At 41.3% G+C, this 17,613-nt stretch overlaps 1 protein-coding gene across 1 annotated transcript in view; it reads left to right on the top strand.

Moving 5' to 3' along the window:
* The window catches only part of LOC122787830 (solute carrier family 12 member 2-like), a 1,020,929-nt gene that overhangs the window by 828,327 nt on the left and 174,989 nt on the right, over nucleotides 1-17,613 (top strand). The window contains exon 21 of the mRNA XM_044054742.1: nucleotides 13,897-14,008. Coding sequence (XP_043910677.1) covers nucleotides 13,897-14,008 — 112 coding nt within the window. The remainder of the gene's footprint in view (nucleotides 1-13,896; nucleotides 14,009-17,613) is intronic.

Genomic DNA, 17,613 nt, shown 5'->3' with positions numbered 1-17,613 from the left:
TACTTGTGAACCTCTGCTATCTCTGTAAAAACAAAACAAAAAAAAAAATCTTGCTTTTTCCCACTTTTCTGAGAGTTAAAAAGTTCAGTTACAGGCTTGCTGTTCCTGAACTGTTTGAAAGTTTCTGTGAGGCCATTTTGCTTGGGCTGAAGGGGCTCTGTGTTCATCAGTGTCCGTGACGAACATTGAGCAGCTTCCCTGCCCCGTGGAGGTGGTTACTGACTTGAAACTGTAGTTTTATTGGCCACTAGGGGTCATTTCCATAACTCCTTCATCTTCCTCTCTTAAAACCTAGTTGCCTCATGGTTTGAGCGTCTTTTCAGGCTTGTTGGCTGTTGGTGAAGCACCCTCCAAGAGGAAAAATGCTGAGAGAAGAAGGAGCCACTTTTGAGATTTTAAGTATTTTTCTCTGTTTATTTGCTAAGTTTTTCTGCATAGCTGCCTAGCTTGAGCATTTTCTGGCTTGTTAAACTTGATTTCTGTATTAGTAGCTGTATTTAGAGCACAACCAAAAGCTGTTTGCTGAATTTCCTGTTTGCACTTAATTTTAAATCGTTTTTCTTAAAACTTGCATATTTTCTGTCCTTGACCTAGCACTCTTGTGTGGGGTCATTTACTGCACTGTTATAACTTGATATTACTTGTGAACCTCTGCTATCTCTGTAAAAACAAAAACAAAAAAAATCTTGCTTTTTCCCACTTTTCTGAGAGTTAAAAGTTCAGTTACAGGCTTGCTGTTCCTGAACTGTTTGAAAGTTTGGGTGAGGCGATTTTGCTTGGGCTGAAGGAGGGGCTCTGTGTTCATCAGTGGCAGTGACTAACATTGAGCAGCTTCCCTGCCCCCGTGGAGGTGGTTACTGACTTGAAACTGTAGTTTTATTGGCCACTAGGGGTCATTTCCATAACTCCTTCATCTTCCTCTCTTAAAACCTAGTTGCCTCGTGGTTTGAGCGTCTTTTCAGGCTTGTTGGCTGTTGGTGAAGCACCCTCCAAGAGGAAAAACGCTGAGAGAAGAAGGGAGCCACTTTTGAGATTTTAAGTATTTTTTCTCTGTTTATTTGCTAAGTTTTTCTGCATAGCTGCCTAGCTTGAGCATTTTCTGGCTTGTTAAACTTGATTTCTGTATTAGTAGCTGTATTTAGAGCACAACCAAAAGCTGTTTGCTGAATTTCCTGTTTGCACTTAATTTTAAATCGTTTTTTCTTAAAACTTGCATATTTTCTGTCCTTGACCTAGCACTCTTGTGTGGGGTCATTTACTGCACTGTTATAACTTGATATTACTTGTGAACCTCTGCTATCTCTGTAAAAAAACAAAAACAAAAAAAAAAATCTTGCTTTTTTCCCACTTTTCTGAGAGTTAAAAAGTTCAGTTACAGGCTTGCTGTTCCTGAACTGTTTGAAAGTTTCTGTGAGGCCATTTTTGCTTGGGCTGAATGAGGGCGGCAGTGTTCATCAGTGGCAGTGACTAACATTGAGCAGCTTCCCTGCCCCCGTGGAGGTGGTTACTGACTTGAAACTGTAGTTTTATTGGCCACTAGGGTCATTTCCATAACTCCTTCATCTTCCTCTCTTAAAACCTAGTTGCCTCGTGGTTTGAGCGTCTTTTCAGGCTTGTTGGCTGTTGGTGAAGCACCCTCCAAGAGGAAAAAACGCTGAGAGAAGAAGGGAGCCACTTTTGAGATTTTAAGTATTTTTCTCTGTTTATTTGCTAAGTTTTTCTGCATAGCTGCCTAGCTTGAGCATTTTCTGGCTTGTTAAACTTGATTTCTGTATTAGTAGCTGTATTTAGAGCACAACCAAAAGCTGTTTGCTGAATTTCCTGTTTGCACTTAATTTTAAATCGTTTTTTCTTAAAACTTGCATATTTTCTGTCCTTGACCTAGCACTCTTGTGTGGGGTCATTTACTGCACTGTTATAACTTGATATTACTTGTGAACCTCTGCTATCTCTGTAAAAACAAAAACAAAAAAATCTTGCTTTTTTCCCACTTTTCTGAGAGTTAAAAAGTTCAGTTACAGGCTTGCTGTTCCTGAACTGTTTGAAAGTTTCTGTGAGGCCATTTTGCTTGGGCTGAAGGAGGGCTCTGTGTTCATCAGTGGCAGTGACTAACATTGAGCAGCTTCCCTGCCCCCGTGGAGGTGGTTACTGACTTGAAACTGTAGTTTTATTGGCCACTAGGGGTCATTTCCATAACTCCTTCATCTTCCTCTCTTAAAACCTAGTTGCCTCGTGGTTTGAGCATCTTTTCAGGCTTGTTGGCTGTTGGTGAAGCACCCTCCAAGAGGAAAAACGCTGAGAGAAGAAGGAGCCACTTTTGAGATTTTAAGTATTTTTCTCTGTTTATTTGCTAAGTTTTTCTGCATAGCTGCCTAGCTTGAGCATTTTCTGGCTTGTTAAACTTGATTTCTGTATTAGTAGCTGTATTTAGAGCACAACCAAAAGCTGTTTGCTGAATTTCCTGTTTGCACTTAATTTTAAATCGTTTTTTCTTAAAACTTGCATATTTTCTGTCCTTGACCTAGCACTCTTGTGTGGGGTCATTTACTGCACTGTTATAACTTGATATTACTTGTGAACCTCTGCTATCTCTGTAAAAACAAAACAAAAAAAAATCTTGCTTTTTCCCACTTTTCTGAGAGTTAAAAAGTTCAGTTACAGGCTTGCTGTTCCTGAACTGTTTGAAAGTTTCTGTGAGGCCATTTTGCTTGGGCTGAAGGAGGGGCTCTGTGTTCATCAGTGGCAGTGACTAACATTGAGCAGCTTCCCTGCCCCCCGTGGAGGTGGTTACTGACTTGAAACTGTAGTTTTATTGGCCACTAGGGGTCATTTCCATAACTCCTTCATCTTCCTCTCTTAAAACCTAGTTGCCTCGTGGTTTGAGCGTCTTTTCAGGCTTGTTGGCTGTTGGTGAAGCACCCTCCAAGAGGAAAAAACGCTGAGAGAAGAAGGGAGCCACTTTTGAGATTTTAAGTATTTTTTCTCTGTTTATTTGCTAAGTTTTTCTGCATAGCTGCCTAGCTTGAGCATTTTCTGGCTTGTTAAACTTGATTTCTGTATTAGTAGCTGTATTTAGAGCACAACCAAAAGCTGTTTGCTGAATTTCCTGTTTGCACTTAATTTTAAATCGTTTTTTCTTAAAACTTGCATATTTTCTGTCCTTGACCTAGCACTCTTGTGTGGGGTCATTTACTGCACTGTTATAACTTGATATTACTTGTGAACCTCTGCTATCTCTGTAAAAACAAAACAAAAAAAAATCTTGCTTTTTCCCACTTTTCTGAGAGTTAAAAAGTTCAGTTACAGGCTTGCTGTTCCTGAACTGTTTGAAAGTTTCTGTGAGGCCATTTTGCTTGGGCTGAAGGAGGGGCTCTGTGTTCATCAGTGGCAGTGACTAACATTGAGCAGCTTCCCTGCCCCCCGTGGAGGTGGTTACTGACTTGAAACTGTAGTTTTATTGGCCACTAGGGGTCATTTCCATAACTCCTTCATCTTCCTCTCTTAAAACCTAGTTGCCTCGTGGTTTGAGCATCTTTTCAGGCTTGTTGGCTGTTGGTGAAGCACCCTCCAAGAGGAAAAACGCTGAGAGAAGAAGGGAGCCACTTTTGAGATTTTAAGTATTTTTCTCTGTTTATTTGCTAAGTTTTTCTGCATAGCTGCCTAGCTTGAGCATTTTCTGGCTTGTTAAACTTGATTTCTGTATTAGTAGCTGTATTTAGAGCACAACCAAAAGCTGTTTGCTGAATTTCCTGTTTGCACTTAATTTTAAATCGTTTTTTTCTTAAAACTTGCATATTTTCTGTCCTTGACCTAGCACTCTTGTGTGGGGTCATTTACTGCACTGTTATAACTTGATATTACTTGTGAACCTCTGCTATCTCTGTAAAAAAACAAAAACAAAAAAAATCTTGCTTTTTTCCCACTTTTCTGAGAGTTAAAAAAGTTCAGTTACAGGCTTGCTGTTCCTGAACTGTTTGAAAGTTTCTGTGAGGCCATTTTTGCTTGGGCTGAAGGTGGGGCTCTGTGTTCATCAGTGGCAGTGACTAACATTGAGCAGCATCCCTGCCCCCCCGTGGAGGTGGTTACTGACTTGAAACTGTAGTTTTATTGGCCACTAGGGGTCATTTCCATAACTCCTTCATCTTCCTCTCTTAAAACCTAGTTGCCTCGTGGTTTGAGCGTCTTTTCAGGCTTGTTGGCTGTTGGTGAAGCACCCTCCAAGAGGAAAAAACGCTGAGAGAAGAAGGGAGCCACTTTTGAGATTTTAAGTATTTTTTCTCTGTTTATTTGCTAAGTTTTTCTGCATAGCTGCCTAGCTTGAGCATTTTCTGGCTTGTTAAACTTGATTTCTGTATTAGTAGCTGTATTTAGAGCACAACCAAAAGCTGTTTGCTGAATTTCCTGTTTGCACTTAATTTTAAATCGTTTTTCTTAAAACTTGCATATTTTCTGTCCTTGACCTAGCACTCTTGTGTGGGGTCATTTACTGCACTGTTATAACTTGATATTACTTGTGAACCTCTGCTATCTCTGTGAAAAGCAAAGAGAAAAAAAAAAATCTTGCGGTTTTCCCGCTTTTCTGAGAGTTAAAAAGTTCAGTTACAGGCTTGCTGTTCCTGAACTGTTTGAAAGTTTCTGTGAGGCCATTTTGCTTGGGCTGAAGGAGGGCTCTGTGTTCATCAGTGGCAGTGACTAACATTGAGCAGCTTCCCTGCCCCCCGTGGAGGTGGTTACTGACTTGAAACTGTAGTTTTATTGGCCACTAGGGGTCATTTCCATAACTCCTTCATTTGTCCTCAGAGGAGTGGTTTAAGGCAGTAACTTGTAGTTTATTGGTCATTTTGGGTCATTTCCGGTCTTTTCCAGCCCCCTGCTATAAAGCACGCTTTAGCGCGCATTAGCGCGATTTAGCTCGATTTAGTGCGGAGCTGCCACTGTTGCACACTAGGGCAGCGCCGGTTAAGCAGGTTTAAACTATTCGGGCTACCTAAAGTCCACTCTTCAAATTTTCCCTTAAAACTACCTTCCTTGAACTATACTACTGATCTAATCAGCGTATCCTATAATTAAAAAGATCATCTCTACTTGACTCCAAGTAGACTATTCTCTATCTTTTAAACGTAGCACTTGCTCCTACAGTACTTATTACCTTGATACGGCACTCTTGTCATAGATAGTACCCCAAAAAGGCAACCCCCCACTTTTCGGTCCCCCACGTCCCCCCGGGATCTTTTTAAAGTTTTTTGTCTATTCCTTCTAGCATGTCGAGGATCAGTTGCTAGTGTCCTCTCCTGCTCAGCTGGTGAACCTGGGAATATTGAGGCAATGTTACAATTGCCTCATGTACACAGACAACCCTCTCCTCCTCCCACAAAACACAAATACATGCGAGAGATGCAACTATACGGCCAAACTGGAGGCTGAGCTCTCTCAACATAGGACTGGCATGACCAGTCAGGAGGAGAAGGTTACCACACACACTATAGACCCAGTCTCACATAGTACCATTACAACCTCAAATCATACACATAAACACACAAAGACATACTCGGAGGCTCTGATCAAAAATCTACCAAAACAGCAGAGGCCACCAAAGCAGACACCCAAACAACCACCACCTCAGAACACAACACCTGCAACACATAGACCTCACAGTCAGAGTGTCAAACAGTCACAGCCCTTAAGGCCAAACACAATGCCAGACACGCTAGTCATTGGTGACTCCATAGTCAGACACACTGACGTCCCGCTCACCAGACTGAGTAAGGAGAAGGTCACAGTAAGCTGCCTGTCGGGTGCTAGAATCCGCCACATAACGCAAGCACTCAGGTCTCTCAACAGCAGGTACAAATATGACTCAGTCATTGTCCACGCTGGTGTAAACGACCTGAGACGTACCTCCTTGGACTACATGAAAAGAGACATTGAGGAGCTCTCTGATTATGTAGCCCAGGCAGGTATGACCCTGACCTTGAGCAGTATCCTACCTTCACCTAGAATGATGCCACAATACAGAGATAAGATGATCAGCTTTAACAATTGGCTTAAACACTGGTGTCATTCAAAGGGGATCCAGTGTCTGTCTGCCTGGGATGACATGCTGGACAAGCCACGCTGCTCATAAGGGACGGCTTGCACCTGTCACCCTGGGATTTCGGATATTGGCAAAGGCTCTTGCCACCCCCATAGTGCCTTTTTTAGGCAAGGCTCAAATTCTAAACCTACCACCCTAGAACACAAAAAAGGAAAAAAACTAAGGGTAATGCTGCTCAATGCCAGAAGTCTAAATCTCAAAATGCACACTCGAGGCCCTTCTCAGTATGGAGAACATCGATGTCTGTGCTGTGACAGAAACCTGGTTCAAGGCTCCTGAGAGCACCCCAGCGCTATCAGGTTTTACCTCATATCATGCGTTCCGGCCCCAAAATCCGGACAATACCAAGAAAGGAGGGGGGGTATCCATATTCATCAAGGACACCCACACCTCAAGACTGGTGGCAATGCACGATGCATCGGAGACCATCCAGGTGCAATTAACCATAGGCAAGACTGCTCTGCAAATTGTAGCATGTTACAGGCCACCCTCACAAACTCAGGAACCTCACATGGCCTTCCTGAAAACACTAGAGGGATAAATGTATCACCAAACACCATCATACTAGGTGACTTCAATTACCCTAATATAGACTGGGAACACTACTCAAGCCCAAACACCCTAGCCCAAAAGTTCCTGGAATTCATAAACTCAAATGCCATGGAACAACTAGTCACCATCCCCACAAGAGGAGATAACATACTTGATCTCATCATCACGAACATGGGAGCACAATGTTCAACACCGGAGGTGTACCCCTCACTGGTGAGATCAGACCACAAACTAATCTCGCTGGAGGTCCTCATCCCACCCTCACCTGAAATAAAAAAGACCACAGTAAAGAACTTCTCAAAAGCCGACTTCACACTTCTAAAGACGAGTGTGGTCTCCTTTAAGGCCGCCGAGCCAGCGGAAAACAGTACTCAAGCCGCTGAATCACTTACAAATGCCTTCTACCAGCACCTGCAGGACTGCATGGATAAGGCAATCCCAAGCAAAACAAAGACTTTTTGTACCAAAGGCAAGCGTCCAGTCTGGTGGACCCCAGCCATAAACAAACTCTACAACAAAAGGAGGAAGCTACTACAAGATAGAGCAAAATCTTTAAAAGGTAAGACACCCTTGATCACTATAAGTAAAAAACTAAGAGCTCTCATAAAATCATCCAAAGCAAATTTCGAGAGAAAAATAGCTAAAGACTCAAAAGACAATCATAAGGCCTTCTTTAGCTATGTTAGAAACCTGGGAGGAAACTCCCAGATATGCTCAGAGCTAGTTCAAAATGATGTGAAGATTACTGATCCTACAGACATTGCCAACATACTGGCTGACAGGTTCAGTGCAAACTTCTCTCCCCCCCCCGCAAAAGGAGAGATATCTATACCAAATGGTTGCAGCCCCCCAAACATCTCCAGCGCCCAAGTGAGAACTGCTCTCCAAAGCAAAAAACACAGCATCCATGGGACCTGATGGTGTCCCCGGCTGTGTGCTCCATGAACTCAATGAGGAATTAAACCCACAGCTAGGACAGCTGTTTAATCAAAGTCTTACCTCTGGATACGCACTCCAGGAGTGGCGCACTGCAACTGTGGTACCACTTCACAAAGGCGGTGCCTCCACCGACCCTGGAAATTACCGCCCATTAGCTTGACAAGCCTTATCTGCAAAGCCATGGAGAGGATCATAATGGACCTCATAAATAAAGACATAGGGAATTTGCAGACTTTGGATCCAACCCAGTTTGGCTTTGTCAAAGGCAGATCATGCCTTTTAAACTTGGTTGACTTTTTGAAACAGTCACCAAAGCCATTGATGAGGGAAAGGCAGTCCATACAGCCTACCTCGATCTGGCTAAGGCCTTCGATACAATACCCCACTCGGGTATCATTGAAAAACTCATCAGCTTAAATGTCAACCCATACATCACAAGATGGGTTGCAAACTGGCTGAGTGACAGAACCCACAGGGTCAGAGTTGCTGGCGCCATGTCAGACTCAAAGCCTGTCACAAGTGGTGTCCCACAGGGCTCAGTCCTGGGCCCACTCTTGTTTGGCATCTACTTTTCAAGTACAAGCAAACACAGGAGGGTTATGGCTGACAAAGTTTGCAGATGACTGCAAACTGGGCCATAGTAGAAAACACATCTGACACAGATATCCTTCAGAAGGGTCTCACAGAAACGGATAACTGGTGCCAGAGCCACGGCCTAAAGTTAAATGCCAAAAATGCATAGTCATACCCTTCGGGAAAAACAAGGTTACCCCTAGCTACCAAATAGGTGGCAATCCACTGAGCACAGAAGAAGTTATCAGGGACCTGGGGACCCAGGTTGATAGTAGTCTGTCATTCGACACCCATGTAGCTAAAGTAGTTAGGAAGACCTTCTACATTGCCCACCTTATCATGAAGGGATTCTCATCTAGATCAAGGGAGGTCATAGTCTCCCTTTACTCATCACTCATCAGACCAATGATTGAGTACAATGCCCCATTCGGAATGTATCTGACCCGACACTTGCAGCAGCTGGAGAGGCCACAAAGTTCCTCACCAAAAGGATAAAGGGTCTCAAAAGTCTGTCCTATGCTGCCCGACTGAAAGAACTCCAGCTCTATTCAGTCGCCACCGCTTGCTCAGAGGTGACCTTTGCCTAACATACAAGGCCATGTCAAACCCAGATTTGATGAATATGCTTCACCTCAAAAATCTAGATCCATCAGAGCCACAAGGGCGGAGACTTAAACCTTGACACGGCTATTAATAGGACGTGCTGGAGGGATAGATTCATCACCCAAAGACTCCCTATGCTGTGGAACAAAATCCCGGTACATGTGAGGCAGAGCACCTCGCTGGCCTTGTTCAAGAGAAATCTTGACCAATGGATGGGAGATCGCAGATATACCCCAGGGATTACCTCAGTGTCACTGCTCGACAGAGGCACAGCAAAATAATGGGTATAGTTCCCCATACTAAAGGGGTGGCATAAGCCACAAAACGATGGGCTAGGCTTGTAAATGCCCTCGGGCAGATAGCTTAGTATGAACCTATGAACCTATGAACCTATTTCTTCCTGTCCTCTGCAGGTTGCTCTGTCACACCAACCACTTGCACATCCTCTCTCACCACATATATAAACCTTATCTTAGGCCTTCTTCTTTTTGTCTTGTCTGGCAGCTCCATCCTTAGCATCCTTCTCCAAATATACCCAGCATCCCTCCTCAGCACATGTCCAAACCAAAGCAATCTTTTCTCTCTGGGTTTGTCTCCAAACTGTCCAAACTGAGCTGCCCCTCTAATATACTGATTCCTAATCCTGTCCACCCTTGTTACACCCAGTGCAAATCTTAATATCTTTACTTCTGCCACTGCCAGCTCTGACTCCTGTCTTTTCGTCAGTGCCACTGTCTCCAACCCATATAACATAGCTGGTCTCACTACCCTGTTGTGGACCTTCCCTTCCACACTTACTGGTACCCGTCTGTCACAAATCTCTCCTGACACTCTTCTCTACCAACTCCATCCTGCCTGTACACTCTTCTTCACCTATTTTCCACACTCACCATTACTCTGAACTGTCGATGCCAAGTATTTAAACTCATCCACCTTCACCAACTCTACTCCCTGCATCCTCACCTCTCCTGTAGCCTCCCTCTCATTCACACATATATATTCTGTCTTAGTCCTGTTGACCTTCATTCCTCTTCTGTCTAGAGCATATCTCCACCTCTCCAGGGTCTCCTCCACCTGTTCCATACTCTCACTACAGATCACAGTGTCATCTGCAAACATCATAGTCCACAGGGACTCCTGTCTGATCTCGTCTGTCAACCTGTCCATCACCACTGCAAATAAGAAAGGGCTCAGAGCTGATCTTTGATGTAATCCCACCTCCACCTTGAACCCATCTGTCAATCCTACCGCAGAATAAAAAAATTCCATTGAGTCCTACTACTACGCTATCTTCTCTGTAAAACAACAAAAAATACAGAGGAAACGCAGTGCAGGCTCCAGATGAACAATGTTTATTATAAAACAACTCGCTGAGATGAAAAAAGTTTAAAAAATAATTCCAGACCAAAGCATCAGTAAATGTACTTCCAAGATAAAACCTTAAAGTTGAACAAAGAGTTAAGCGCTTTCACCTACATAATGTAGGCTTCCTCAGAACTAAGATATCCAGGTGCTACAGTGTTTAAATAACTTTTTTGGTGCCAAAAATTAGTGACAGCCCTTAAAGTCACATTGCTTCATTATTTAAATATAACACTGAGCATCTTGTTGTTGTTACATCTACACAATATTAAATCTTTGTATTCCACTATTTCATTACATTACAATAAATCAATGATTTAAAACATATATATAAAAATATAACATATGAATAAAATACATTATTTGGAATGTTATTTAAAAAAAAAACATTTATACACTATTCTTATACAACAAACACATTTGGATGTGTATACCTTAATATAATGACTTCTTAGGGGCTACTATTCTCTGCTTTATGTAAAAATAAACCTTACATCAACTGTTTTGTTATAATAATAATGCACCAACTACTCTGTTCTATGATCTTCCTATGGCTATTTCTTCCAATTCACTAAATTTTAAACAATCTTCCTAATGCTGAACTTATATAATATGTGTTAAAATTGAATACCCCAAGCCACATTTCTTATATTCTTGATGTTCTATGTACCAATATAGGTATATATCCTACCGCAGACCTCACCACTGTCACACTGTCCTTGTACATATCCTGTACCACTCTTACATACTTCTCTGCCACATCTGGCTTCCTCATACAATGCCACAACTCCACACCCTGTCATATGCTTTCTGTAAGTCCACAAAGGCACAATGCAACTTCTTCTGACCTTCTCTATACTTCTCCATCAATACCCTCAGAGTAAACATTACATCTGTAGTGCTCTTTTCTGGCATGAAGCTGTACTGCTGCTCACTAATCATCACCTCACATCTTAATCTAGCTTCAACTACTCTTTCCCTTAAGTTCATGCTTTGGCTGATCAATTTTATCCCTCTTTGGTTACTACAGCTCTGCACATCACCCTTACTTTTAAAAATTGGTACCAATACACTTCTTCTCCACTCGTTAGGCATCCTCTCACTTTCCAAGATCCCGTTATAAGGAGCTAAGAAGTGAGGTAGAAGATAAGATAGTGGAACATGTTAACAGCTTGAAGTAGCTGGTAGGAGTGGTTGAGCAGAAGGGAAGTCTGAATGAAGAGGTCAAAGATTGAATGAGAGGGGCTGAAGCCAACTGGCATAGAGTGTCAGGGGAAGTGTATGACAGAAGAATGCCTAAACAGCTTAAATGTAAGGTGTATAAAACAGTGGTGAGACCAGTAGAACTGAATGATACAGAAACTTCAGCAGTAAAGGCAGAGGAGATGAGGAAGCTAGAGGTGATGCAGGTAAAGTGCCTGAGAAGAGTGGTAGGCTGCCCTCTATGGGACGGATGAAGAAATGAAATATAAGAGCAGAAGCCAAAGTAGCTCCAATTATAAAAAAGATCAAAGAGAACAGATTACAATGGTTTGGGCACATGTGCAGAAAAGCAGAAGACAATCTGGTCTAGAAGATGTGGGATAGACAGGAAGAAGGTAAGAGGAAATGAGGGTGTCCAGAAAAGAGGTGGATGGATTGTGTGAGGGAAGATCTGCAACAGTCAGGCATGAGTGTTGAATATGGCAGGAGTGTGGCATTGAAATGAGAGAGATGATGACAGTTAACACGGTATCCCAACCCCATGTAAAAAAATAAAAGGGAATGATGATGATGATGATGAGAGAGCTATGGATGCATGCACACACACACACACACACATGCACACACGCACATGCGCGCACACACACACACACACACGCACACATACGCACACACATGCACACACTCACACACACACACACACACACACACATACACACACACGCACACACACATATGCACACGCGCGCACACACTCACACTCACAAACTCACACACTCACACACACAGACATGCACACACGCACACATATGCACACACACACGCACACACTCACACACACTCACTCACACTCACACACACACAGACATGCACACACACGCACACACACACACACGCACGCATACACACACATGCACGCGCACACACACACACTCACAAACTCACACACACACACACACACAAACACATACACACACACACACACACACACACACACACACAGACAGACAGACAGACACACACACACACACACACACACACACACACACACACACACACACATGCACACACTTCTCAATCTCTTAGTGCAAGAATTAAACAAAGGCAAAAAATAATGAGGGACAACAATACAAAATAAGAGACAGATTAGCAATTTAAGTATATAACACCAGCATTTTAAAATGTATTAGAATGCATTTTATGAAAACTATGAGTTCTGAAACTTACATTTCTTTCATTATTCAGTGACTGTAATCCACACTGCAAGAAAACTACAAATTTTAGAGTAACAGACCAAGAAATGTCTTCTATTCAGCCCAGCACAAAAAAGAAAATGCTAGCAGGAAAATCCCTAACCCTGTCAAAAGTCAAAGTAGAAGAGAGAAACAAAATGAAAAAAGCAAGTTGATAAAACTGGAGGCAATTCAGGGTTAGCGATTGTGACAATATCTAAATAAACACAAAGTTAAATAATCACAAACAAGGAGGAATACAAATGTCACAGATGCAGCACTATTTAAGCAAAAAATCAAATTAGCTCAGTGATATATAGGCAACAACACCACTGTTCAAATCACACTGACCCTTCCTCTAAAATAAGTGCGTTGCAATTGCCTGAGCGTAATTGAAACTCACGGAAAAAAAGGCAGCACGATCCAGAAACAGTGTCTGACCTTCAGTATTTTGGTTAAGAACTCTCCACAATAACACAAGTCTTACTTTATGAATAATTCAGTCTTTGAATTGCAAAGTCTGTAGTAATAGTATTTTGGCAATCCCTGAGCAAAACAAAGATGTGCAGCAACAGATAACAGCAAAAGAAGTGCCTGCTCCAAGGCGATTGTGTTGTTATGCACATAGGAAGGCAGGATGAAGGGCATGATTGCATGTAACTGCTAAAGAGGGTGTGAATAATTATATAGAGGACATTTCCTGGGAAAAAAGTTGAGGAGCTTGTGTTTTACTCAGTACTCCTTCTAAATGATGAGCAAGTTGTCGGAAGATCAAGAAAGCACAAGAGAAAATTTTTAGTAAAGATGGCTAGTAGTACTGAAGAGAGTTAGACAAGAATCACCAGAAATGAGAAAAAAAGCTTCCTTCTGCCTTAATGATTATTTTGAGTGGCGGGGTCATTAGGTACGGGGAAAATACATTCTGGAGAAGAAATATTGGATTTTATCCAGAAATTGTAATTTAAGCATTTTCACTCTATCATTACCCTGCCCGCTATTTACCCAATATCAAGGATATTTTTATGGAGAATGATGACTTAAAATCTTTTACTGAGTAATACAGCAACTGTACAAAACTTTATGCCCTTAGCAGTTTTTATGCATTGGGTTTAATTTAGTTATTACTTTACAGCATTTTCTATTGAGCGATGTACACTTGAACTCTTGTGATTTGTATTTTTTTTTAGAATTGCTATAACTATATAATTTTTAACTGAAGTTGTGCAGAATGCCTGTGTTTAATTATGTCATGGCATTGTGACAGTTTGATTTGATGTGATGAAAGCACATTTCAGGAGTGAAGCCATTTGTTACATTTTACCTTTTTTTCCTTTTAAGGATTAACGCTTCTAATCCCTTATCTACTAACTACAAAAAAGCAGTGGAAGGGTTGCAAGATTAGAGTTTTTACAGGTGGAAAAGTGAATGCAATTGATGACGACAAGCGCACGTTAGTATTCACAATTTTTACTCCTGCAATATTTTGACATTTTCAGTTATGCTCTCAGGAAATAAATTTCGTCATTTTCTGTCTTTATTGAAGAGGAATGGTGTGGAAATTGTATTAAATGGCATCAGCAGGTGTTACCTATTAACTAGATGAGAACAAAAGAGATGTGTTTTAATTTTTTTTTACACAGGAATGTTTTATTTAAATTTGTTAAAATTGAAACTTGTTAGCAAACTAGCCTGGGTGAAATGTGCACTTATTTGAAACCCCACTCATCTTTTGAATAAAATGCATTCCTAAACAAGTGCCGAAAACACAAAGTCCTGTTTTACATTTTTTGATTTTAAAATTCAATTAAAATTTAATATGTTTTTAATTTTATCAATATTTTATTTTTTTGATAAAAAAATTATCTTGTTTACAATCACAAGGGAGCTGGGACATATTCCTGCAGGTTACTGGTATAATGACATCAAACTAGTGCTAGGACACACAAATACACATGCATATACATGCACATGTATATACACACACACACACACACACACACACACACACACACACACACACATAAGACAAACGCAGGAAATTTATATGACCACCAGTTCAGCCCACCAGCATATCTGTAGGATTGGAGGAAAACAGAATCCATGTGTGCAGTCAGTAATGTGACACAGAGGGATTAAACCATCATTATGAGAATTTTACCAAAATTTAGTAAGTTGCTCAGGTATTGGAAGCTCTTGGCATAGAGGATAGAAGTCAGCAGCAAATAACAGCTTACCTACCTTGAGAGGTGGGACTGATGCGCCAGGGTCAGTTGCACCAATGCATGTGGAGACTTGCGGCTGATGCAGTAATAACCAAAGACACAGGCTTGGTTTAATGAACTAATTGTTTTAGGCCTCATGAACACATGCTCAAGGAGAGCATATTAGCTGTGTTGTCATAGGCCCCTACATCTGCCCCAAAGCATGGCATTAGGTATTAAAGCAAAAAAAAGCCACGATGGCTGCCTGAATAGTCTCTGTGATTAGTTTTTGCACTATGGGAAATAAATGCGCTAACAATCGTTTGTGGACGCTAATGGTTGGTAGGCAGTGGGTAAATGAAAAGGATTTAAGAATGTGGAATATACAGTTAAATATTTATTATTCCTTATGTGTTTACTTTTATAATTTATTGGAAAATAATCAGTACAAGTAGCAAATGCGGGTTGAGTTTGCTGTGTAATATGCAGCATGGAATATACACGTTATGCTGTTTTGGTGGTGTAGAGGGATAAAGTCCTAACTAAGATCCAGATGACATGGGTTTAATTAGCAGGGCGGGCAACTAATGGAGTGGCAGGGAGAGATGAGAGTGCCTATATCAGGAGAAAAGGCAGCCACATCGGCTTCTGTCTACAGTGATCCCTGATGTAGACAGCAGAAATCATTGCATGGAGGTGTAGTCCAAACAGGAGGTGAGGGATGGACCTGGTTCAACTACCATGGATGTGGGTGATACACTGCAATGTTCCCCAGTGTATGGTCATGCCCTCAGACATAACCATGTTGCTGTGAGAGAGGGGTGGTGGGTAAGGCATAGAACAACCCCCCCCACCAGGATGGATGTGAAGATGTCCAGGCCCCTGAGATGCCCTTAGGATCCATGACCTGCCCCAGTAATACTGGAGTAATTCAAGGCGGTAAGAAATTTGTTATAGTTCCAAAATTATAACAGGTATAAACAACAGTCCTCCAAAAGGTAAACAGTTGTGTGCAAACAGGGTCTTAGGTGCTAATGCATTGATGTGTAAATGGGGTCTTAGGTGCTAACACACTGATGTGTAAATGGGGTCTTAGGTGCTAACACACTTATATGTAAATGGGGTCTTAGGTGCTAATGCATTCATGTTAAACTGGGTCTTAGGTGCTAATGCATTGATGTGCAAATGGGGTCTTAGGTGGTAACACACTGATGTGTAAATGGGGTCTTAGATGCTAATGCATTGATGTGTAAATGGTGTCTTAGTTGCTAATGCATTGAAGTGTAAACAGGGTCTTAGGTGCTAATGCATTGATGTGTAAACGGGGTCTTAGGTGCTAATGCACTGATGTTTAAATGGGGTCATAGGTGCTAACACATTGATAGTTTGATGCTTCATCTGCTCTTATGCAAGTAGATTTTCAAAACCCAGGTTATGCGGGTAATGTTGTAAACTTCTGACACCTGCCAGCAGTTCAAAAAAGGTCTTCTTCTCAAGCTTCGACTATTGTTCCAAGGAAGAAACTTGGATGACAGTTAAATTATAATCTCTGCAAAGCCTACTAATGCCATCAGGTTTCAGTATGGTTCCCACAGGAGCTGATCATTCGGAAGATTTTAGAGAAGTAATTATTTTTCAATACTACCTTCATACACAAGCATAAGAAACCTATGTATAGCATCTGAAGGAACGTGAATCATATGTGTAGTCCCTTCTTACATATGTCTTTCTTCTTTAAAACCAGCTTCATCATTAATAAACACTTCTGATGAAGCCTCTTTTTTGGTATGTATGTGCTTTGTTTCTCCATACATGCGTAGCCTCATAGGTAAGTACTACATAATTGGTCTGCAGACCATTTCAAGACTAGCCAAAAATCCCTATCCAAAAATTTCCTCTAGCATCATGAAGAACAAGACAACATAGATGTGGAGTGAATTTGAAGCTGCCCATCCAATTATCTAGGTTTACCTTGAAGATGCTAAGGGTGTTACAGTGCTTGACATGCCGAGGTTTGTTCCAGAGTTGAGGGATAAATTGGAATATGAATCTATCACACAAATATGTTTTATTTATCTGCTAATGAAGGTTTACATTAATTTTGTTTAACCATCTTCTGTGCAGCAAGCTTGGCCCATTATCTTACATTCTTATCAAAGATACTGTTACCAGCTTGTTACTTATGAGTAACTTTTGTATCAGTAACTCCCTATAGTTTTTTAAGGCCTCCTTTACAAGTTTTCAGTACAGTGTTGGTCGCCTTTATGACTGTGAACATGCTAGCAATACATGTTAAACTTCCTTGTAGTGTTGGTCGCCTTTATGACTGTGAACATGCTAGCAGTACGTGTTAAACTTCCTTGTAGTGTTGGTCGCCTTTATGACTGTGAACATGCTAGCAGTACGTGTTAAACTTCCTTGTAGCTCCCTCAATACATGTATTCCTAAAATACTTCCTTTTGTTATATACAAAAGGACTATGTGGTCCCCTGTACTTTATGAACAGTGAATTTTCCTGCTTAAACTTCCAATTCCACTGCTAACATGCATTACCTTTGTTGAGTTACTTACGTTTGGATCCTTGTCCCTTAGAGGTCTGTCTTGGAACAGTGGTACAAACGCACAAGCAGGTTATTATGTTTTAGATCTTGTACATTTTTGTTTACTGGATCTACATCTAAAATAATCATTAAAGCATTTTTAAAGTTAAATGAGTTCAAGCAGCCCTATTTCTCAATATGCATTATAATGTGTTGCAGTCATGAGCAAGGCTTTTAAATTCAGTCATATTCTCAGTCACAGATTCACTAATCTTTCATGTGTGAGAATCAAACTGAAATCTTTGTATTATTGT

This window comes from Protopterus annectens, chromosome 13.part0 (assembly GCF_019279795.1).
Source record: "Protopterus annectens isolate FY-2018-M chromosome 13.part0, PAN1.0, whole genome shotgun sequence".
In the NCBI taxonomy this organism is placed as follows: domain Eukaryota; kingdom Metazoa; phylum Chordata; order Ceratodontiformes; family Protopteridae; genus Protopterus; species Protopterus annectens.
The sequence above is the reverse complement of the archived record's forward strand: the minus strand, read 5'-3'. Positions and strand labels throughout refer to the sequence as shown.